This window comes from Platalea leucorodia (assembly GCF_965183815.1).
Source record: "Platalea leucorodia genome assembly, chromosome: 4".
Taxonomy (NCBI): Eukaryota; Metazoa; Chordata; class Aves; order Pelecaniformes; family Threskiornithidae; genus Platalea; species Platalea leucorodia.
Window position 1 is genome coordinate 37,879,657 of NC_138826.1, and position 25,009 is coordinate 37,904,665.

Below are 25,009 nucleotides of genomic sequence, written 5' to 3' on the forward strand. Positions count from 1 at the left end.
TCCGGCTCCTTTGGCAGCACCAGCCTCTAACTTGCATGCAAAAACCAGCCCCTTCACAGCATCTCAGAAACCTCCTGTGCTTCTCAAGTGCCCTCTCAGTGATCCACGCTTTTGCTGCCAGCTCCTGCAGGCAAATCCAGCTTCCTTCTCTTGAAGCGCTTTGCGCAGCACTGTGCTGAATAGCACTGCACCGCAAACACGTGCCAAAGGGGCTGAAGACCTGGTCTGGAAGCAATATCTGCTCAGAGCAACGTTCCCATGAGGAAGAGCAGGGTCTAAACTCGGTGTGCCTTCTTCCCCAGGGTACAATGGAAGCATGGGCAGGGCAACTCAGTGCTAAGGGTTTTAACTGGGAAAATAAGGGTTTTAACTGGGAAAACCCGTTTGAGAGCGCTGAACTCTTCCTGTCCTATTTTACCACTTCCTGGATGAAGAAAATCCACCCTGCTCTCTCCATCCGAAACTCTGCAGACTGTAAGGCCATGGCCAGCTATTTGGCCCTACAAGGGTCCCTCAAGTCTTAATGCATCAGACCTGAAAGGATGAGCAATCCTGCAGCCCCGGGGACATCGCTCCAATATTTGGCAGGTGTTGTCAATCCCCACAGCATGAGACACAGCTAAAAACCTCAAAGCAAAACTCAGTCTATATTCAACTCCACCAAACCGACCACACCACAGGCACATACAGCACTTCATTAAGGGCAGTGAGCATTTTCCTACCATCAGCAAGAGATGCACCTCTCTTCCTCCTTTCCATTAAAGGACAGCCATTCTTCTCCCTCTCTTTTGGGTGTCCTTTATTCTAGCCCTTGTCCTTGGGAGGATACAGAGAGCACCCTGGCCTAGGTAGCTCCCAAATTTCCTCAAATTTGGGCTGAGATTATATCTGTCATTATTAAGGAGTGCTAATAAGCCTTATTAACCAAGAGTGAATGAGAAAGGAATAAGGGAAGGATTTTCCTAGGACCCAAAGTGCAAGAAATTCATAACTAACTTAATACCTGTACCAATAAGAGATATTCACACTGAGTCTATTTTAAAACCAGCCTGACTCTCTCCATAAGAAAGAAAAAAAAAGACACTTTTTTCCGCTTTCAGAATTATTCATGAAGATAGTCACAAAAAAACAAACAAAATAATGTTGCCTGTTGCAACAGAGTTGTCCTCCTGCAGCAGGCGGCAGCTGGCTGGATGCTGGCATTATTCGCCGCTAACACGGCATGGGACCAGCAGCAGCTCTCGCAAAGGGAAGCCCAGTTTGCGTGTGCACAGCTGCACATCGAAGGAAAATGCTGTCTCCAAGCAGTACCTGCAGCCTGCTCCCAAAGGGTGCAGGGCAATTTGGGGTATAACGGAGAGACCAAGTACTGAAAACGATTGACGACGATGTGGTGGATGAAACCCCTCACCCTAGGCAACTATGGGGCTCAGGACCACTGTGGAATGCCCATGCATGCTCCCAGATGAGGATGTTCTCCCATGTACCCCCACATAAGCATGCTCACAGGGTTCCTTCAACCTCCCTGCTTGCAGCAACAGCTTTCTGACATGCCTCCAAAATGACTGATGAGTCGGTATGTTGTTTTTGAGCAACTCACATGCCTTGCCGGCATGCAGGATGACAGACCTTGGGAACCTGGGCATTAATACTGGAGATTTATAGTCAAATCTGTCACGGTTGGGGAAGCTTTTTCCCAAGAACGACTCTGCCTGAAGGTCGCTTTTCCTGGGCGAAGTGCAAAGAAACTTTCTCGGCCACCTTGGCCCCCAACAAAGGGCATGCAGAAGAGCAGGGGAGGGGGATAGCTACCAGCAGATGTGCTCAGCCTGGGGCTGCCTGAGCAGTCCCACAGATCCCATCTGGTCGGTGGGAAGGCATGGTTCACCAGCACAGCCCCAGCTGTACCCTCCTACCAGGGAGCAAAAGTACACCCTGGTTTGGGAGCCCCTCCCATCCCAAACACCACATCCTCAATGGATTGGGTAAACATATACATACAGAGAAACACAGAGTCCACCACCTGACCCAGCCCAGCAAGTCTCACCTGCTCGTGTTCAGCTAAGATAAGATGTCTGCAAACAATATCCACTCCCTCCAATCCTTCCTTTACAAGGATCAGGAATTCATTGCCACAAGACATTTGATGCATGAGGCTACAGGTTCCTATGCACAAATACCATCAAGGATGCTGCTGTTTGCTTATATTTCACTGTCAGCACCACACTATTATTTTTGTAGCGTGACTGGTACTGCAACTCCAACAGCCAACTGGTGCCATCGAAATCGGGGTAAACCTTGAAAATACAACTTCATCCAGCACATTAACGAAACCCCACATATTTGTCATCCAAAGACAGCACAGTCACACTGCATAATCTCTCTACGATGGGATTTCCCCCCTAAAGATTTCCCAGACATTCCTGTGGTGCTGGCAACATACTAGCAAGCAGTCTGTTCACTCAAAGCAGGGTCAATCAGTGGAGCAGCTACCCACGCTCGATATCTACAGTACACACTGTTTTGTCACTGTTGTTACCAGATGGCTGGGCTGGTGATGGTGGGAGGTTTCATGGAGGGGAAAAAAAAGTCCTGGGGCTGATGCAGCAGAGGAATGTTACTAACTACTGCTCCTCAGATTAGAGCTGACCTGCAGAGGTTAGCAAATTTAACTAAGAAAATGCTAATGGGGAGTTTTCTCTGTCCTTCAAGAATTTGTGTTGCTGTCTTCCCAAGCAGAGCTCTGATCAAAATCAACCACTGGATTTACTCTGGTCAAAGGAAATACTGGACTGCATGTGCCTCTATGTAGGTTGCACATATGTATCAAAGGCCATCAAAGCACATAGAGGACCTCTTTGCCAACTAATTTTGCATGAGTAGCTGGCCATGAAGCTCAGGCCCCATCACCAGAATTGCACCACTGAGGAATGGACTACCTCCTGCTCTCTCAGTTTCTTACTTTTTTTTAACTTGTTTTGAACACAGGCATTCAACTGTGGTGTCGAATGAAGTCTTCATGAAGAAGGTAAAGGCAGCCACAGGAAAGCCTAAGGGCTTACAGTTTGTGTTTTAAGATATAAAGGTGTTTGGGATTTGCTTACCCACAAGTTACCCTTGTCCCTGTTGGAAACCAAAGCATTTGGGACAAACAGGGGAGCACTGACCCTATTATTTCTGAGCATGTTGAGGACGTGGATGAGAAATCCATTCACAGCCTTTCTGCTGCTATGCTCTTCTCTCCACCAAGGCTGATGACAGATATGGGAGCAGCTGGTGAGGAACACATCAAGAAGGCCAGCCATTTGCAGGTGCAGCGAACCTTAGAGCAGGTAGAGGCAAAACACCTACCGGGGAGCTACCACGGGCTGGGTGGCAATTTCACAGCCCAACAGCTCGAACAAATCAAACAAACTGGCCCAAGCCAGGATTAGCTGGGGAGTTGGATATGGACTGGCAGCAAAAACAACTTGGTGGGCTGCCAGAAGCAAAGCCCATTGCGCATATGGATGAGAGCCAGGACCCTAAGTAGCTCCCACCTGATCCTCATGGGATGCCCCAAAAAGAGGCTCTCAGTGAGATGATTTCCAAGACAGACTCTTCTCTGCACATCACTTTCCTCTGAATTTCTCAGGGCATGCCTAAAAGCCACACCCTTTTCTCAAGGCCTCAGAAATCCCGAACAGTAGGTTGTCTGTCAGGAAAACCACCTCAGACAAGACAACGGCTCTTCTGTCCTCCTTCAAGCATCAGGATGGGCTGACAGTGCATCTGTTGCTCATCCCTTTGCCAGCAGAACAGATCAATTCAGGCAAGGAAGGCTCCCAAGGTTTATAGTCAGGGCAATGTGAATAAAACTAATGAATCATTTATTCAGTCAACTTTGGCCATCCCTAACAATGAGCTGTCTGAGAGAAGACCACAAATTTCTCTAGTGTATTCTTACTTAAAACAATAGTTTCTGTGGATAACTCTTAGTTTCCAGCTTGTTTAGAAAGTGTAGACTATAAAACCTGAGCCATTTTAGGAGAATACAGTGGACAGCGTACCCTTTCTTCCCTTGCCTGAGCAGTTAGATCAAGTTTACAGGACAAACAGGGATAACTCCAAATCAGAAATTTGCTTTCTATTAGTTCTGTTGGCAGCATCCATGGAATACTCCTGCCTGCAACCTTTGCTGGAAGCAAACCTGCACGGCACACAAGCTACCCGGTAAAAAATCCAGTCCCCACAAATGCGCCTATCCTTTGCAACACTTGTCCAGCTTGTCACAAAATCAAAGACCCGCGGCAATACTCTATCAGAGAAAGAGACTCGCTTTAGGGAATCAGAAGACTGTACGAACCATGACAGACAAACTGCTTCATCACTTTGTGCTCAGAGTGGTTTCCAGGCTGGCTTGTGCGCCCTGGCATACAGCAGTCATTGGGATAAAAGGTATGGAAGGGAACAGGGATAAAATGTACCGTAAAGGCTTTTGAAATTAATTTAAGAGTTTCAAGAGCAAACACGCTTTGCTACTTCCCCTTCAGTACAACAGTCATCCTTTTCTTTCCCAAAATTTCCCTTGCAAATCCTTCCAAGCTCTTTTTTCTCCCTCACTGCTTTGAGCCAAGCTCCAGAACCCCTCTCGCACTCTCCCAAGCAGCCAGCGGGTTGCCTGCCCGCCTTCCCCTTGGCATCAGCCTGCTCTGCCTGCCGCTGCCAGTTAGGCGATGCCGTGATGCCGAGTCCTCTCCACCTCACCTGAGCGGTCGCTCGCCTGCTCATTCCTTTCAAATTGGACCAGACAACACCTGCTGCACAGTGCATCTCCCTGTACGGCTCCTTCCCTGCCTCCCCAAAGCATCCCCCCATCCCTGAGGAAGGCACAGGGGGACCACGCATATGCCCACATGCCCGCAGACGGCAAGCCACCCCAGGTGATGAATGCATGCTCAGCCAAGAGAGAAAGGGAGAGCAGAGAAGAGGCAGATTTGCAGGCTCTGATCCCAGGCGCCTGACCCCCTCCTCTCCCTCGTTATGGATGAGGTAAATTAGCTGTGACACTCATTAGCTGCAGCTCCTAATTAGTGAAAATTAATATTGGTTTTGATAGAAGTGTTGGCTGAAGCTCTCCCAGGCAAAGGCATTATTGACCTTGTTATCCCATTTAATAGCAAGTTACATCACAGAAACTACTTTTCGTGGAGTCGACAGATTGCAGCCGCCTCCCACCCTCCGCTGCTCAGAGAGACGGCCCCAGCCCCTGCCAGAGCACCCGCATCCCCACTAGCGCCTGCACCCATCCCTGGCAGCATCCCAAACCCCCTCCCCAGCAGCAGCTGTTTCCCAGGGCCAGCACTTTCTCCCGCTGTAAGGCAACAGCATTTTGAATAATTTTCTCCCTTTCGGCCAGGCAATGGGAAACTGTGCCAACCTATATCGCGTTTTTAGGGCTCTCTGGAACAGTGCCAGCCGTCCCTCCCTGCCCATGGATATTTCTCCTCCTGACTCGCCTTTGGGAGAGACAGTCCCTAGCCTGCCATGTCCCGTCCCATCACCCTCTCCAACAGCCTGAGTAACTCCAGACTTACCAGAGGATTTGCATGCCATAACCTCTATCACAGTTCAAAATAATAAATAAGTGAGAATAGCTACAATGCAATGGCAATTACTATTTAAAAAGGAAAGAAATAGGGGCAGCATCCCTTGACCTCCCTCGGAGCCTGGGAATCTGAAGGTGGATAACCAAAGTAACACACACCACTAAACAAAAGGAAAACATTTGCTACCAAAGTTATGTATAAAAAACCCACACTATATTATTCCCACATTAAAAATAATAAAGATGTCAAACTGTCAGATAAGAAGTTAATCTCATTCAGAGCACAATTAAAGATGCCATTATCCAACCACCTGGGGCCACTTCCACATTTACAACACAGTGGGTTTAACAGATAACAGGGATGAGACCGTGACTGGTGAAGCAGCTCACCCAGCCAACCCCCTTGTCACCACCCCACACAATCCTACCAGCACCCTCCAGCCACCACAGCCAAATATTCGTGTTGTTACTTGCTCAAGAGAGGCTGCATGCAGATCTGTGTTAGCAAGGCTTTTTTGGGGGGGACATTCCTTCATGCTGGCAAGGGACAAACATCCCAGAGAAATAGGTCGCTGCCTAAGTGACTCAGGACCCCAAATTGTCCTTCCGCTCACCTGGGTAATGCCACAGCACAGCGCGAAGGATGCAGGATACACAAAGGGCAAACCAGAACCGAACCATCTGTGGTATCGCTGGTGCCTGGGGTGAGCTTATGTTTCTGGGGTGGGGAACGGGACACATTGGAAAGCAGCATCTCCAACAGATTCCAGTTGATTTTACAGCAGGATGCCCACGAAGCACAGCATTTTTGGCTTTCAATATGAACTAATGAGCTCTTTGTCAACAGCAAATGGACCCTGAGCCTTTTTTCTGCAGACTGCTGCTACTCTTTAGGAAGCTGAGGCCAGAAAAGCTGGGCACTCGCTGCTGAGTGCAAAGCCACAACCATCAAATTCTAGCCCTTATGGAAAAGGAGAAATTTTTTGGAGAAAGAAACCTTATCTTGATCATCCTAGGACAGAATCATTGGTCTGAAATTGGTGAGGACAAGGAAGCAGCAGTGATTTATGCTCTAGACTGAATGACAGCCTTCAGTCTCTCATTGCATGCTGGAAATTCAATTGGTAATCTGGCAAGGTAGGAGGGCAAAGCTGCTGCAGAAGGTTTTTGCCCCCAGACAGGACTTGCAAAGAATTACCAAAGACATCTCTGGCCATGTCAGCCCAAGGACTGCCCTGGTACTGCACAAAGGATGCAAAGTCCAAGAGAGGTGGCTGACATGATAGGTAAGGAAACACCTTCTCATGCAAAATGCCCCAGTTCTCAAGCCCAGGGACCCTTGTGCCATTTTATGGAGCAAGTCCAGCAACAGCATCCAGATGCTAATTGCTATTTATACTTCAGGCCAAACCAGCCTTCCCCATCTTGACGTAGCCTTCAAAATGTACAGCTCCCATACATCTCTCCAGCTCAGCAGCCTGGCAAGATAGACCAGATTTCTGTAATATTTAGCACCACACACATGTGCTACTGCCATGTTTTTTCAGTCTTGGACAAGAAGCCAATATTTTAGATTTAGCCATAAAGGACAAGGTTAAAAAAAAATAGTCAAGGGCTGTCCTGAAAGCAGGAAATTATTCACAAGCTATATTAATTGCATTCAAGACGCTGCTACACGTGTCCCATACAAGCCCCTTGCAGAGTTTCCTTTTCCACTGTGTAATGTATGAGGCTCTGTGCTTTGTGGCACGGGCTGGAGTGTTTCCCTCCCTCCCATGACAGGGTCGGGGTGAGACCCAGCAGAAGCAAGGCAGGAGACAGAGCCCACTTCCCCTGTCCCCCGACCCAGCAGGATCCCAAAGCAATGCACAGAGGGGTCCCCGAAAACCAGAGATGCTGCACCAAGGGCTACAATAAAGCAAAAGGCAAGACTGGAAATGAAGACATGAAATCACACAGCCAGCTAATGACTCAGTCCAACAGCTCCCCAAGCCAACGACATGTTTTAGAGTGAAACAAAGAATTTGGATTTTTCTAACAAAAAAAAAAGGCAAATCAGCAAATTGTATTGAAAATGCTCCCCCTCTGCACCTTGCAAGTTTGCTCCGCAACAGGACCGGAATACATTGTCTCTTCTTCCTCGAGATGTGAAACAAGCAGTGTGTGAAGCTAAAGAAAAAAAAAAAAAGATACACCTCCAAAACCAAGCTCCTAGCTTAAAACCCAGGGAGGCAATAGCCTCCCCCCTGTCCTAGGAGACACCTTTTCTACCTGCCATCTGCCAGAAAACGGCTGCGAAGTGTCCCAGCGCCTGCGGGGCTCACCCTCCTATGTCCCTTGCTGTCAGGGTTGCATAAACTTGGAGGATCCTGCCAATTTTTATGGTTTCTGTGAGAGCATCCTGTTGCAGCATGATGATACCAGCTTGGGAATTTTTTTTTTCTCCAGTACGGAGCCTTAATTTATGATTAGTTCCCAAACCCACAGAAGTACGCGGGTAATGGCTTCTGGCTGATGTGCTTTCTGCAACCTGTCACTCCCAGCTCCGTACCTGATGGGACTGCAGACAGTGTCCCCAGGACTGCAACAATTTCTCCAAGACAAAGAACAACTTGCAGAAGCCAGGGAGATTTTTTTTTTCCCCCCACCCTTTCCTTTATGCCACTAGGAAAGCTGCTTCAGGGACAGTGGAAGGACGGTGCTTTCTACATGGTCCCTTTCACTTACTTGCCTTACCCTCCCACTGTCCTGAGTTTTCCATCAGCGCTCTTTTGTACAGAAATGTTGTTTTATCTGGTAGGATGTGTTTAATTTGATATGGCTGTCATATGGGGAAAGGTGCGTTTCAAGAGTCAAGGTTTTCCGCAGTGCCATTACTTACTTTATGGTCTTCTGTCATATCTATTTCTTCCCCTCTGTTTCCCAAAATCATTAGTAACAACCATTAGTCTCTGCCTGTAAGAATGCTCCTCACTTCTCCCCACACCCTGAATTGTTAGTCTCCCTTGGAGATTCTACATTTTAAAGTCTTTTTCCCCTCCTATTTTTAAATTAACTGCTTGAAACTGAACAGTGGAGTAAGAAACGAAGCCCCATCACTGTTTGTGAAAGGGTATTACATTCCATAACACGGTCTCTTGCCTCAAACCTAATAATCAATTAGAAAGAAAAAAGCAAGAGGTTCCTCCGTATTCAGGTACCGAATCGCCCTCCTAATTGCACACACACAGAAAGACGGCCTACGCGATACAATACCGGAGCCTCAACAGAGCAGGCATTTGACAAACCCATGCAGATGAATGGAATAAAATTGAGTTACTAACCATTAAATGTCAAGTGTTTGAAATCTTTCCCCCTCGCGTAAAGAGCAATATTAATAAATCTTTAAGAGAGGGAGCGCACAGAGCTTATTCACTCTTCTGACCACCGCTGCAAATTGAACAGATGTTTTCATTGAGTTGTCCGACAACACTGTCTCCAGCTTTTTTTCCCCCCGAGTGGTTACAGTTAATTCAAAAGCCATCAATGTACAGGAGCAGTTTGACAGGAGGAACCAATTTATTAACTCCCCCTGTCAATCAAGCACATTAAGCCATTCAAAGGCAGAAAGGTACATTAGTACACACCAACGATAAACCGGTTCAAAAGCCAGGAGATGGGGTAGGGAAGATTTGTGTGACAACATCGAGGTGACCACCCTGCGTGTCCTGTGGTCCCCAAAATTGCAGAAACAGTGACAAAAAAAAGCTTCCCAAGAGGCAACCCTGCCACCCACGCAATCAACACAGCCAGGGCAGTGCAATACCTACCAACACCCCAGCCCCAAACTAGGGATGCTCGCCAGGATAATGGCAGTTTTCTGCCTAGACACTTCCCAACAGTTGGAGTTTTATTCCACAGTCTCACCACCACGGCACGCATATACATTTCCAGAAGGGTTCTCTTCTACCTGCTTATTTTCATACAGGAAAGTGGTGGTTTTCCGTAACGAGGACTAGCTAAGCAACTTTTCACGTTTTAATTGCTCAGATGATTTTGAGGCAGATGAAGAGACCTTTTTTATCTTTTTGTTGGTTCTTTTTGTTTTTATGATTTCTTTTACAAAACTGACACCAGGAAGCAAGAACTGCAAACTGGTGTGGGGAGGGAATTGCTTGAATTTTTCATTTTTTAAAGACAGAGTAATACTTCCATGGTGACCAATTATAGAAAGTTTAATTAAAAGGGTAATTTTTCACAAGGCTAGAAGTCTGAGAATGGTATAAAAAGAGTGATTGAGGCTATCGTGGGATACCTTTTGCAGCAGCACAGAAAGGCGCCTTGAGCTGTTCCCCACCTCACCTGGCTGCCTTCAGAGCCGGATGCAGGGCTCTGCAGCATTTCATTGATAAAACTTCAAACCGTGCAAGTGGCTGGATGCCAGCCCATCTCAAAACCATCTATTCCCAGCACCCTTCACTCAACACACCTGCCACTTCACTGCAGCCTGGGGCTGCATGGCAAAGCATGCCAAGATGCAAGAGCGTAACGTGTAATGCTCCATTGCGGCATGAACTTCGCCTGAGCGTTGCTTAACGCAAGGGAATTGCCCTGCCGCCTCTCACATATTCTTGCTTTGCTCCTCAGTCAAGAAAATTAGCCAGAGAGTGGTGGAACAGATCCAGATTGCAGAGATCTCGGATGAAAATTTTATGTGCAAACATAGAAGCAGGGGGCAATGGGATGCACTTTTTTTTTTTTTTACTTTTTTTTTTTTAAGCTCACACAACCCAAATATATCAAGTTCCTGATCTGGTGAAATGCGCAAGCATGTTTATCACTGTTTGCAACAATAGCTTTTTTCTAAGAGGTCCCATTGATAGACTCAAAGTGAAAACACAGCTCACCTTCCGCACCAAAAATAAAAATTATGAGTGTATGCATATGTGAGTATTTCCCTACAGTACAGGGAAATACTCTTGGCCCATATTACGTTCCCTTAGAACATTAATACCTCCACAAAGATATATATACAGCCTCTTAATTTGAATATATACGCACATATACATGCATATATAATTTTCCCCCTGCCCTGTGTTTTTTGCTTTATCAAGCTCAACTCACGTTGTTATCCCTGCTCTATACCAGGTTTGTCACCCATGCTAATGCCTCCAACCAGCCAGGAAAAAACGCCCAATTTAACTGAGCTGGGATGGTACAGCCATCCAAGCCTGGACACTCCAGAGTAGAGTAACAAGGAGTGCTCTGTTGAGCACACCCCAATACCCAGCAAGAAGCCAGCCCACAGATGAAGCTCCTACAGATAATTAATGCTACTAAAGTCATCTCAGATATAAAAATCACCCCAGACCTCATTACCACAAACACACAAATTTCTCTGTTTCTTTTGAAAGGGCTTCAGCCCACATGGAAGGGCTCACACACTCTAACGTGAAAGGTGGCAAGATCAAACCTTCAAATGGTTTGATGAAGCAGTTACCAAAAGCAAGGTTATGCTGACATGTTAATTAGTCCATATTACAAATATACTTTCTTCCTTCTCTCTCTCTTTCCCTTAAACGTAAGCATTAATGTTATTGCCTATTAGCAAAGCAGATATGAAAGTTTAAGTGATTGATGAAGTGATTAATTTAATGACAGAGGGTTAAGGGTTTGGGGGGGAAGCTTTTTTTTTTCCTTAAGTTTCCTGATGTTGGGAATAACTAATTTTCTAGCCTTAAGTTTTCATTAACGATGCTGTACTTTCTACAGCTCAACAAGTGATTTCATCAACGGGCCTTCTAAGGACAAAAAACAGAAGGGCTTGCCTTACAAGAACTGAAATCCCCTTAAAACACTCCTCAAATATTGTTGTTCATTAGGGTTGTTATCACACTTAGAAACAAGGCTGGTCCTTTGCAGACCCCTCAAGCTGCCTGCAAATCCAGTTTTAAACAGTAAATAATCATCGGATGATAATATTACTTTCAATTAATACTGAAGATGAAGGTGATGTCCCTATAGCCTCCCTTTCTAAAGGAGAATATTCACACCCGCTCTCAGTGATGCCCATAATGAAGCTCACGACGCAGATTTCCTACTCAAAAATATCTCAATCTCTCTCACAGTCAGAGACTAGCATATTCCTCTGGAATTATCCTTTGTAAAAGGCCAAATCAATTCTGCTAGCTGCACACACACATGCACCCCGCTGGGGTGACCGACACGTATGTACTCGCACTGTCAGCCTGAAGGGGCACACCAGTTCCAGCCTTCATATGGAAAACAGGCTGCACGTACCTGCTGTAACACCAGCCCCAAACCCTGAAGCTGCTCGGAGCAAAAGCAATTTAAAATAGCTGGGCTTTGCATGCCTGCCAGGGACACACAGCCTTTTTGCTGATTGCACCAAATTCAATCCAGTTGAGGGGATGGTTTTAAAAGCAGGAAAAGCAATGTTTCCCTAGACCCTGCCAAAGGTAGCAAACTACTTCTGGTCCTGGGAAGATGAGTTGTTCCCCTCTCAGGACAGATAACCTCAGGGGAACTAGCTCAGAGCAGCACCACTGGAAAGCCTATGGGAAACATCCCATGCTGGACCCCAGCCCAGATTTAAGCCCTGCTGGTGTCCTCCCCTATGGTCTATGGTTAAGAACATCCACCCAGCAGCAAACCAAGGAGTCCAGGGTCTACCTCTGCTTGCCAGCTCACCTTCTGCCTGCCAGATAACCAACAAAAAAGCTTTACTGGGTTTTTACCATTATGAAACCCTTGCCCCCACACCAGCGATAACACAGCAGGGTGGCTGGCACACTTGCTGTGTGGTCCCCAAACTCCGTAACCAGCCACAGACCAACTTCCATCACACACCAGCCCACTTGTTTTGCTATGCATTTGCCCTCCCAGCTGGGGACTATGTACATACAGCAGCATAGCTTCACCATCAGCTGAAGCTGATTGCAGGCAACACCACAGCAAAGGGATAGCATGCCCTCCTGCGCAATCTTGACTCCTGTGACTTATATGTCAACCTGATCTTGCAGCTCTACCCTCAGCTAGGCCTAACTGCTGGTCTGGCTGAAAACTAGCTTTACAGACCAGAAATAAAAAGAAAAATCCTTGAACAAATAGATACTAGCTGTACCCTAAACATGTAGTGTTGGTATAACTGGGGTGGGGAAGGGTCCTGTGGCTGTTGCTCTCTCACCTTCCTCCCACTTGCACATTCCCACCTTGCCCTCCTGAAAGGGTATTAGCTTTTCTTCGGAGCATTTTTGAAGCTGTTTCAGCAAGCTAGCACACACACAAATAGAGGGATAGTTTTCCAGCTAACTTGGCAGCTGGGAAGAGCTCAGCCCAGCCCTGGCTGCAGGGAGGGCAGTAACGCATGGCTGGAGCCAGTGAAGCTGGACAGAGGCTTAACCGCTGCACAACAACCTTGGATGGAGCACTGCTAAAGGGAAGGCAGGTGTTATCTGTAATTAGACCAAACACAGGCACAGAGGCCCTTCCCCACAAATTCAGCCAAATATGCAGTCACAGGAAGGAAAGTGCCCGGCAGTACCGGAGCGAAGAGGGCACAGCCACTGCTTTAACACACATTTCTTACAAACAAGTAGGCTTTCCCAAGCTCTCCATCCACTCTACTACCAGTGCCACCACATTTTCCAAAAGCATCTTCTAGCTTGCCAAGTTTTGCTAGAAGCCAGCCTACCTTGTATCATTCAGAAAGGCACCCTGTGCTGCCTTGCTCCTTTCAAAGAGTTAACACCAAGCTTTAAAGCCATCCTCTGTGCTCTTCTGAGTCACACCTCCTTGGTACCCAATTAGCACCTCATTAACAGTATGCCCACAGCTCTTCCTGGTCTTGCCACAGTGACTTTTAACCCCGTGGTGCACACAGATTAATCTTCTCTTTTTAACTTCAGTATTTAATTTTGAGCAAGGGGGACACAAGAGCAGATACACTAGGGCAGCCCTCCCCCCCCGCCCCAACTCTGGCAGTAGCTACATGCCCCTGCAAGCAAGGAGGGAGGCCAGGAGACACCAAAGGAAAAAGGGTCCCATGCTCAGATGCCCACAGTCTCCCCCTCCAAAGCTGTCCCCAACAGATGGCCCACAAACCTCATGCATGGATATCTGGCCCAGACAGCTCTGAAACAATTTAATCAGTCCACAAGTATGCAGAGACCAGAGAGCCAGCACTTTTTTTTTTTTTTTAACTTCCAGTGATGCTTTAGGCAAGTGCCATCATGGAGGAGCCCAACCACCACAGATGCCTACAGCTGTGGGATCAAACAAGCAGGCAGGGTTTAGCCAAGACAGCCTGTGCTCAATCACACACAGATAACCATATCTTCAGCAGCAGCTTGAATGGCCCAGCACCCCCAGGGACCTTACCCGGGTGCCAAAGCATCTGGCTGCCCAGGACCAGAGCACTGCAGTGAAAGGCTGCAGTGGAATAGATGATTTCCTTGGAAACTACAGATACTGTGCAGGGACGATGGCAGCCTTCACTGCTTGGAGAAGAAAAGCCCTCTGGCTTGGTCCTCGCCTAGGATGCAGAATCAAGTCAAGTCATCCACAAATATCAGAGGGACATGCTGCCTCAGATCCACGTGCAGAGTTACCAGTGAGTGCCCTGCTGCTGCCTGCTAAATACCAAGTTCCTCTTCCAGTCCTCTTGTGAAATAAAGTTTCTGTCCCAGAAAGCCCTGAAAGGCAAGAGGTGACACACACCAACTTAATTACTTTGATCACCACCAGCCACTGCAGCAGTGCTCCACTATCCCTGGCCCCTCTCAGGCTGCAACAACTTGGGGTGCACAGTAAGAGCCCCAACTCTATGGGAAATTTCCACTATGACCCATTTTGGTGAAGTATGTCTCAAACAGCAAGATTCAGCTCTGCCCCTCAGAACTTGGTGGAGAAACATCCATGTGTTTCGGAGTCCCTTAGCTAGTGTGGGTTTCCCTGGGGGGGGGTGGGGGGGGAATCAGCTTTCCTCTCAAATAACTCATGCCTTCTCCTGCAAGTAGAGGAGGTGGTCTGCTCAATGTAGCCCACCCTGAACGGGCTCCAGCTTGCCCTGGGAAAGTGTAATCCGAGTTCCCCACTGCAGAAAGTCAAACCACACCATCATAAGTTTGTCAGCCAACAAAGCTCTCCTATTCAGTACCATGAGCCAGACTCGGATCCTCAAACCTCCAATGGCACAGCCAACAGACAGCCAGATGCCCAAGCAAGACTGCTTCCCCATGTGTACTCCCCTACAGAATTCATGACTGTCAATGCCACCAAGAGATTTGGGTGTCTCCACCAATCAACCTCTCTTCTACTTATTTATTTCTATGTATCTATGTATTTAACTAAAATTCCTGCAACAGTGTTTGAAAGTCACCATCCGCAAGTCCCCAGACGAGCAGGGTTTTTTGTAAGCTCACAAAGGCATATTCACCCTGTTCCCAAAACACGAGCTATTTACGGTGCGTTTACTAGCTCAGTAAGAGTTGCACATAGCAAAGGGGAGCAGAAGCACATGAAATTCCCCATCAATCATCCGTCTTGCTTTCTGAGCACAGTGAACCCAGGGGATGGAGAACACAGCCTATGCCTCCTGGGAGAGCCATACAGCTGAAGGGAAGGAACAAGGGGGCTTTGAGCACAAAGCACAGCCCCATACCTTGCATGCACACTCTTATGCTTTCAAGCCCCCCTCTGCCTCCTTTCATGTGTACATTCCCACCTCCTTGCAGGCGCTGCGCTCAGCAAACCCCAGCCACCCGTCACTCCACATCACGGTGGCACCGAGCTGCTGAGTCAGGGAGCACGCAAGGCCTTTGCCCAAAAACCCCGCACCCAGCCAAGCTCCGAGTGCTGAGCCAGCACCGCTCAGGGCTGTCACTCACTAGCAGCCCCGACCACCAGACTTGCTGAGTTAGAGCTTCTCTTTGGCCCCATGCTGTCACGGGTTAGGAGGAGGAGGAGATGCTGAGGCAGCCAACTTTGTGGGACCTGGAGCTAAGCATCCCACCAGGCGCTGGAGGCATCCCAGTGATGCTCACAGGAGAGCATCCCAGCGGGGTGGAGAGCCGAGAGCCTCAGCTGCACGCTCTCCTGCCCAGAAATAACTAAGGGAATCAAATATCAGGCAGTCTTGGCAGAAGCCCCGAGGGAGACTGGCCTCCCCACCTGCCAGACATCCCGGTTGCCTTTCCCAGCTCTGCAGCCTTCATCATCAGCATCTTCTCACACTCAGATTGCCCAGGGAGTGGTTAAGCCTTGCAACTAAATCCTGGCGGGTTTCCCTCTCTGTCATGCATCGCTCAACCTCAGCAGGCTTTTATAGAGGAGATCAGTCCTCCAAATTTAGTCCCCTCTCCCAGTTTTGAGCAGGGCATGCAGGACCAAGCTCTGATGGGGAGGAGGGACATGTTGTCCCCAGCCCACCCAGGCGACCATGCCCCTGACATGGCATGGCCTGAGAGCAAAGCCAAGCGCGTGCTATCAGCTCGGGTGCAACAATTTAAGCATTTCCCACTCTTTTAAGACAACATTATTCTAGTGATGCTAAAATGTTATCGTTAGGATGAAGGGGAAGTGCACTCATCTGAATGGCCTCTTTTGTCATGCATTTTGCAAGGCATTGAGGCATGAAAGCTTTCAGAAAAACTCGGGTGAATCCAAGCTAGGTGGTTATAAGGCTAGTTACAGACCCGACATGATGGATCATTTTCATTTTCCCATTCCTGTCCTGCATACAGCAAATCCATTTGCTGGGCAATTAGACTCCAGTCATTACATTATGCTAAGAAGATGTTCCTTTTGCAGCAGGGGAGGCCCCAACCAAGAGAAAACCAAGACCACTGCCTGCCCATCTCCACTTGCTGACAAATTCGGGGCTACAGGTAACCCCACCTGCAGCAACACCACCTCCCCAGCATGCCAGTGAGCATCACACCTTGCCAGAGACCTCCAGCAGCTCACCCAGCATCAGTATCCACACCGCTCTCCCTTACCCACAAGCCCTCTAAAAGGTTTAGGATTAAACGAAATGACCCTTGGAATGATTTTGCTTAAGGCAGTGAGCAGCACAATAAAGACCGACAGTCCCTCTCCTGCAAACTCTTCTTCTAAGGGCTGTTAACCAGCCAGTACTTGTGCTTTTGGAGTAAAACACACCATGATCTGACTACCAGCAGCTGACATGGGCTCTCCTGGTGTTCTACCTTGCCCATGCCATCGCAGCCCAACCAGCCATTATCCCTCCTCCTCCTCCTCTCCGGGCATCTCCCCGCTTCTGCTGCAAATTTCTTCCCCAGCCTCTTCAGTCACTTTTGCCTTCCTCAAGCTCACATCTCCTGTTCCCTGTGCTCCCCCTCCACGTGTGTGTGTGTGTGTGTGTGTGTGTGTGTTCCATTACTTCTGGGTGAAATAACTGACTAGAGGGTCAGTCCACCTGAAAATTGCTCTCCCTGGACCTAAATGAAACAGATGGGCATTGATGATGTTTTGGGAGAAATTAATCAGCCTGGACCAGCAGCAGCGCCAGCAGCTCCCTCGGCCCAATCTTGCCTAATGAATTCCGAGCTCTCTGTCTTAATAGCTCCTGACAAGACTAATTTACTCTTGTAAGTGATTAGAGGGGGAATGATCTCTTAATTGTTGCTTAAGATTCCTTTCGGCATGGCAGGCAGCAAGCAGGGACTGCTCTGTTTGGGGCTGGGCAAGGAGCACCCGGGAATGCCGTAGGGATGGGAGGAGGGGGCTGCACAGGGGCATTCACTCAGTGCCACAGTGATGGGCACTTCTAACAGACCACCAAAAAGGAGCCGCGTTTTTTCTAGGTAAGAGGCACCACATAGAGTTCTGCTACTTACAGCCCAGTCAGGATACAAGAAAGGTGTTTCCAGATTATGTCCTTTTTTTTTTTTTTTGAAGTTAATAAGCCTAACTCCAAAAACTTCTACCAACAGGAGAAAACACAGAAACGCTGTTTGTCAACACTTTCAAGGCTGACATTTCCCTCTGGTGCATCTGGAAACAAAATCCCAGGTTGCCAATATTCTTAAGAGTGAATTTCATTTCTGTACAGTGTAATACAAAGTTTAAAAAAAATAAAATTCAACCCCCAAAGTAATTCCAAGCACAATTTTACTTGCACAATATCTCACTGGAAAGCACACTGTCAGAAATCTTCCCCCATTTTCTGCCAAAATAGAAGTTCAGTCCAATTCCCATAAGGTATTTCAAGTTCAAGTACTTCAGGAACCACGTACTCAGTGAGGAAGCATTTCCATTAAGCTGTTCCCAACCAGCTCTCGCTCCTGCTTTTGTACAGTTGCTTCCTTCCCTGGGACTTGTCTGGGGCACATTCAGCACTAACCGTGTTTGCAGGGACACCGGCAATCGAGGGGCAGGAAGCATACAGACAGCAAAGCAAAGAAATCAGGTGTGAAATGACCTGTAAGGGGTGGGCTTGCTGAAGGCAGCCGTGAAAAATGACATGGATGCAAGGCATTGGGGGGGACGTGGAAATCAGAAAAAAATTACAATGAAGTTGGGTCCTTCCTTTCCTTACATTGTTCACAGCTTGCCTTCTGCAGTGCTGTAACGGCAGCCAAGCAGAGGTTTTCAGTATTATTTCCCATTGCAAGTAAACCTGAGCATCATTGCAAGACAAAACTCCCCAGGCAGCCAGCTGCAGCTCCAGCAAGCCTTCTCCTGAGGACACATCTTTGTACAGAGCTCAGCTACCATGCAGGAGCTTCCACACCATCTATCCAAAACTCACCACCAAGACTCCCCGTCCTGCCTCCTCGCTCAGACACCACCCCAAACCCCACAAGCAAGACACTGTGGGCTACAAAAGATGCAACTGAGGGGACCCCCAAGGAGAGACAGAAGCCTTAGCTGGGAGCCCTGGGTGACCTGAGCAGCCTCCAGAGTCCTTGAACCTCTCCAGAGTCCTCCAACCCTTGACAGCTCCAGTGACAACTTAAGTGAGGCAAGAGCACTTTAAGGAGGCTGCTGCTCGGGTTGCATGGTTGAAGGCAGCAGTAGATGCAAGAAAGAGCCTCCATAGCCTCCATCCCAGCCATCCTCTGCTCCCAATCGATTCCTCCTGCATTAAAAGCCAGTCACGAGCCCTGATTGAAGAGCACAAGTTTAATGGACTGAGAGTCTGGAAAGAGGCCGAGAATGACCGGGTCGATTTCTGCATTTACTAAAAACCGATCCCTAGCTAAATAAAGAAAGAAAAATAAGCTACATCTGTCAATCAAGAGAAAAAGCATTTCTTTAATCCTTTTCTATCAGGGGTCAGCAGCAGTGGACCCCCTGCCTATGGGCACACCCCACTTACCCACAGGAGTATCCTCGTTGATCAGCAGGTAGGTGTCGAAGAAGTAGTTTATGAAGTACGGCAGCCGATTGCCCCGACCTGGGAAGAGGACAAAAGCAAGGTGTTATTTCCCGGGCATCTCGCGCATGGGCCAGCACAGCTAGGAGAGGCTCAGGGCACAGAGAGATGCACTCTTGCTGCTTGGTATCGTGACGGAGAGGGGTACGCCCGAAATGAGGGCTAACAGGAGGACAGAAAGCATCGTGCAGTCTCCCACAGAAGCTGGTTGGGGAGCTGCTTCCCTCCACTGGCCTTTCTTTTTTTAGTATTTTCTTTTGCAGGGTGGAGGCAGAGGGGAAGGGGGAAGCCAACAGCTCAGCGACCAGGAACATCAATTATTGTTTTAGCGCATGATTAATACCTTCACTCTGTTCCCACGGTTGAGAGCCTTTTGCCTTGTCAGCCATCCCAGCAAAACCCAGTGTGCCTCCCCTCTCCCATCACCCAATCGCCTTTCCCTCTAATTACCTCCTTTCACCTTTAATAACCAGGCTCACTTCTTTCTACTCCCTTTTTTACAGAGCTGGAAGCTCACGAGCCTGCCCCCGGACCGCAGCGCCCTGTGCCGCAGCCTCATTAGGCGACAGAGTCAAGTGCAGAGCACGTAGGAGAATAACGACTGCAGCCTGAACCAGGGAAAAAGTCAACCAGGAAAGATTTACCATTCAAGCAATGCAGGAAAAGAAGAGGGTTTGGTGTTGACCAGGCTGCGTCTGAGGGATGGGTTTTCCTTGATACGCAGCCAGAGCCGGCCAAGCCTGCAGGCTTTAAGAAACACAGCTCAGCTGCCAGGCATCAAAAACAGGGCTGTGTATGGGGAAGCAAAAGTTTGAACTGGTCTGACCAAAATAGTTCCCACCCGTTGATGGACAGTCCCAGGAGGGGAAGAGGCAGGACCAGGATCCCAAGCATGGCCCCTGGCAAGGAGACTCGCTGGAAGTGATGGGGCATCACTTCCCCGCTATGACCTCTTGTAACTGCCTTTGGTTTGAGCCAAGCCAAACCCCAAGATCGTACAAGTATAAAAAAATTGCCAGCAAAGCGGCAGCATGACACCCCCTTGCAAACCCCCATCACACCAGATGCAGATCCAGGGTGCTTTCAAACACAGCCATTACAGAGCATCACCTCCATCCTTACCCCAGCCATGCTACAACAGCAAAGACATTGCTTCAGGCCAAGGCATAGCAAACCCCAGATGAGATCAGGTGTCCAGGTTTCCCTCCTAGCCATGCTACACTGCCACCACTCTCATGCCTCGTGCTTCAGCATCCCACCTTAAGAAAGAACCCAACCACGTTTCAGCATCCTCTTCACCTGCCCAAGCTCCCAAGGGAGGGAGATGTTCCTGAGACTTTTCCCACACAGGTCCCAGCTGTGCTCATGCACAAACCTGCTTAGCACCCATGGGAAACCCGCTTGGGGGAGGAGAGCATGGGCACAGGATGGGGGGTGCATCCTGGGCTCCCTCCATAACAAGACAGGGATTTTCAGCATTGCCCTCTTTCCCAAGGCACCAGGTTTGTTAAATACCTTGGGAAGTGGGAAAGCACTAGAGGCAGCGTTCTTACAAAGGCACATTTAAATCTCAGCCTCTGGAGTTGAGTACCTGGAAAGAAAATGAGAAGGACCCTGACAAAATGGGTTATTTAGAGCTAATGGCATCTCCAGAGGCTTCGAAGCACACTTGTAGCTGGCTGCTGTGCTGGGGCCAGCAGGCTTTGAGAGGGGCAGATGAAGCTAAAACACACCAAGCAGCCCTGCCTGCAGGGAACTCGCTTCTGCAAACCCCTCTATTTCAAAATGTATTTCTTAATATGACCAGTATACTAAAAAATAAGTTGCATCTTCCAAATACAGCTGCATCAGGTGCTGGGAGGCATTCGAACCATCTATCTGCAGGTACACAGGACCTATGTGTTAAGATAGGAGAGTGACCGGGACCCAAGAGCTGGGGAAAGCTGAAGGAAGGTCTGGAGGCAGGACTCTGCTTTGGGCTGCAAATCCCAGAATAAAGAGGAAGGCTGTTACCATGCTGCCGGACTGTCAGTGTTTAGAAGGGCAGTGCATGATGGGAGGGGATGGAGAGAAAGTGTCTGAATGATATAGAAATGTAGGTCAAAAGATGCATGCTCTGCCAAATGGAAACCATCCCCCAAAAAACAAAAAAAGGGATGCTGTGGCTGAAGCCACAGCCCCATCCGCCCTGGCCAGCTTCAACACTCATGTCCCCACCACCACTATTTCCTGCTCCCCCACAGCCCAGAGCACTGCCAAGGGCTGCATCCTTGGGACACCTTCAGGAATCTTCTCCCCAGCTCAGATGTGGCCATAAGCTCTTACCCTCATAACCTGGGTGCTGCCAAAAGGTGCCTAGCCAGTCTGTGAAACAGAAGTCTCCCACACATACATCCTGCCACCTAGTCTAAGATGGCCAGAAGTTTTCCTTTCACATTTAATCCAGGACTGTCAATGTTTTGTTGGCTTTGGGCACACCGGTCCTTTCACAGAAATTAATTTGGGAATCACAGCCACAAGCCACATACCCTGAAAGCAAGTTCACGCTTTCCCAAAGGCATTGCTGTGAACCAGCCCTCATCTGTATCTTCATCTAACAGATTATCAGTTGGATTTTCCTTCTGCAAGACTGCTGCTATCACCCAGCTGTACCCTGGATATACCATCACTGTATACCTCAACACAGTTCTTGCCCATGGTCCCCCAGCAAGGTGCATGGCAGAAAACTATCCCTTCCACCACACGCTTGTAACACTTTATTCCTCCTTCAGGTGCTACCAACAGGCTCCAAGGGATCATGATCAACGTCGTTTTGATGTGCTGGGAAATTTTCTTCCCTGCACGTCTTCCATGCCTGCTCCACATTATTCCTGTAAACCCTGCTGCTTCTTTGCCCTTCAGTGTCAGTACTCATGTCCTTGGCCATTGGTGATGTGAGAGCACAGTAATCACGGAGCCATTCTTCTAGCTAGCATCTCTTGGTCCCTCCTAACCTGGAGATGATGAAGGTCTCTGTCCTTCTCTGGCGACTGCAGTGGTAGCTAGGTAGCAGTGGGCAGACTCCACTGCCATGCCAGAGCTAAACCATTCTCTTCCAAACACACTGAGCCCACTCATGCCGCACTTCTGCATTTACCCTACCAAATTGCTTTGCCAGGAGCTCTGCAAGTCTTCCGGGAGAGGAGCCCCATCACCCACAGTCCCCAGGCCATATGGCAGGGCATCCACACACTTCTCCCCCTGATCCCAGGCACAAGCATTGTGCCAGAGCTTGCTTGTCAAGAGCAAGCACTCCTCACGGAGATGACAACCAAGCCCTGGGCAGGGCAGGGTTTAGGAGAGAGGGGCTGACACACTGCTGATCTGCAAGCCTCCAAATCCCCATTTCCCTGCACTGCCTCTCCAAGGCTTTGCAGCTTGGTATTGCTTACCTGCTGTGTCCAGCCAGGCACCTGGAGCAGGGCCGTGCACACACCAGCTATGGGTGCTGCGACTAGCTGCACGGGGTTGCATGAAGGAGCAAGTCCCCAGCCAGGCAAGCAAAACCCACCATCCCACCTCCAATGCGATGTACTGGACCACTCGTGGCAAATGATCTCTCAGAGGGGCAAGTATTAGGAGGCTCAGACTGGGGCAAAGAACTCACTGGATTTTCTTTTTTACTTATTTTTCTCCCCTTCCAGAGAAGTGACAGGGCAGTTAACTGGTGAGGCTATACTTGATCCAATACGACACCAGAGGGAGATTGACTGCACTTGTCAGTCACAGCTAATGTCATCCACTCACTGCTTAATCAGACTGCCAATCTGGGCAAGCCATCTTGAGGCTTTAGTAGGGGGGGAAGGAAAAAAAAAAAAAAAGAAGCCTTTATTCCAGAGGGCACAGTGCTATCAAATGGACACACGCTCACTGTTGTTTATCAGCAAGTGCCACGCAGGCACACACCCCCCGGCCTCCCTCTCCCCCCGCCAGCACCCAGGGGGTTTAGCCCATTCATGCAACAATCCCAATTTTCACGGGGCTTTGCTGTATGTTTACAGTACTTATGCATCCTGGGATATGCCAAAGCTCAGCCCAAGAGGCACATTTGCTGCACCAGAAGGCAGTTGTCCCACAAGATCCCACCCAGCAGCCAGGCTGGACCCTGCGTCCCTGCAACAGAAGCCCACACGCTGGGGAAGACCAAGAGCATCATGCTCGTGGGGCAAAGCATGCCCAAAGCCCTGCCCTTCCCTCCAGCTGGAATTAGAAAAGAGATTTTGCAGCTCAGAGAGGAGTTATTTCCCACACAGCATATATTATAGTACAGTTCAGGTAATAATTCTGCTGCTGAAAGCACAGGGAGAGCCCTGCCAGTAATACCTCCACCGTTGAACAGCTAGCAAGCTTTTGGTTTGCATCCTTGCCTTGCGTCTGTCCCCTCTCATTTCCTTTAGGTTTTATTTACATAAAATGACCTAACACCATGTCTATCGCCAGGTCCACCACCAGCTTTGACTTCGTGAACCCACATCTGGAAGACGCCGAGGTCTTCCCACTGAGACACACCAGGAGCATCTACCACCATTGGGTTCACCAGCGCACCCTCCTCCAGGCTTCTTTCCAACCCCTCCCAGGAAGGGCCATCTGATGCCACCTGTGCCCTTTTACTGACTGCAGGAAAAGCGGCTGCACAGGAGCACAACACGCAGGTCCCTGGGACCACATGTGATGGAGATGGGTGGTCTCCTTACCTGTACCACCCACATCTCCCCATCACCACAGCAATGCCGGTCTGCCTTTAGATATTCACCAGGAGACCACAAACGCAGCAAATATTACCCTTGTACCTTGCAAACATGGGACATGAGCAGGGAGAAGGGTGGGGAGAGAAGAGCATGTCACTGGACAAACAGACGGACAACTTACCCAGAGAGACCAGCTCCAGGAGCAAGAGAGGAAGCAGAAAGTTGCCAGCAGCAGCGTGATGCTTCATGGTTCCTGTCAAAGAAGAAAGGCAGCGTCAAGTCCAGTGCTTTATGGATATCACCTTGTCTCCCCAAAGCAGGCTCGGGGATGCAGCCCTGTCCCAGCTTGCACCTTAGTGCCCCGACACTGCGGGGGACACCCAGGAGATCAACATTTTGTTAACGCTTGGCTTTTACCCAGGGCACTTCACCCAAGAGTGCCACCACCACCTTCTTGGTTCATGCAGCCCCAACCATCCTCTTAGTGAGCACCAAATCAAAACCAGGATTAACATAGCGTAGGTGATACATTCTTTATTTTCACTTTTCAAAGCGTATTTGCTCATCTCATACAAGGGTGACCTGGTACCATTGTGACCTCTGTGGTCAGGACCGGAGCAGAAGCAGCCCCAGCTGGACGAGCTGCTCGAGCACTGAGCGGGATGTTGAGGATGAGGAAGAGCCGCTGCAACCCAGGAGCCACACAGCAGCAAGCAGTCAGCACCAGGATTTAAGATGTTTTGGTGCAGCTGCATGGGAAGCTTGACCCAGAATCACTGAAGAGGCACTGGGGTTTCGGAGGACGAAGCAGAGCCCCTCAAACCACCCAGCGGGCTGCAAAACAAGCACTATGAGCGCACCAGGAGCAGACAGGCTTGCAAACGTGCCCTCATCCCACTCTGCCTCTCAAATTTCCATGGCTTCACATTTGATACAGCACATGACTCCTCACAACGAGGCAGCAGAATAACACAGTAACAAGGAGCTGCTTAGCATGGCTGCACACTCCCATGGGTTTCAGACCATTAAATACGAAGCTCTTTCTGAACCAACCCCACAAAACCTCAAAGTTCTGCTTTGCAAGGAAATTCATACATGTGATATTTTAAAACATTCCACCCTGGAGGCAAGAATAAATCATGTACATTACACACAGCATATAGGCACAACAGAAACCCCCAGGCAGCTCACATGGAGCCAAAGACCCCCTTCCAAATCAGACAGGACATCTCAGTGACCTGTCTCCAAAGCTCTCCATATTTCTGCAGGTGCTGTGAAAGGTCTGGGCCAGGGGAA

The 25,009-nt window shown here is 48.8% G+C and overlaps 1 protein-coding gene across 1 annotated transcript in view; it reads right to left on the minus strand.

Annotated features, from left to right (window-relative positions):
* CDH23 (cadherin related 23) overlaps nt 1-23,961 on the minus strand; it is a gene marked incomplete at both ends in the record, with an annotated part of 203,247 nt that extends 179,286 nt beyond the window's left edge. Inside the window, 2 exons of the mRNA XM_082310705.1 lie at nt 18,930-19,007; nt 23,895-23,961. Coding sequence (XP_082166831.1) covers nt 18,930-19,007; nt 23,895-23,961 — 145 coding nt within the window. The remainder of the gene's footprint in view (nt 1-18,929; nt 19,008-23,894) is intronic.
* Nucleotides 23,962-25,009: the final 1,048 nt, after the last annotated feature.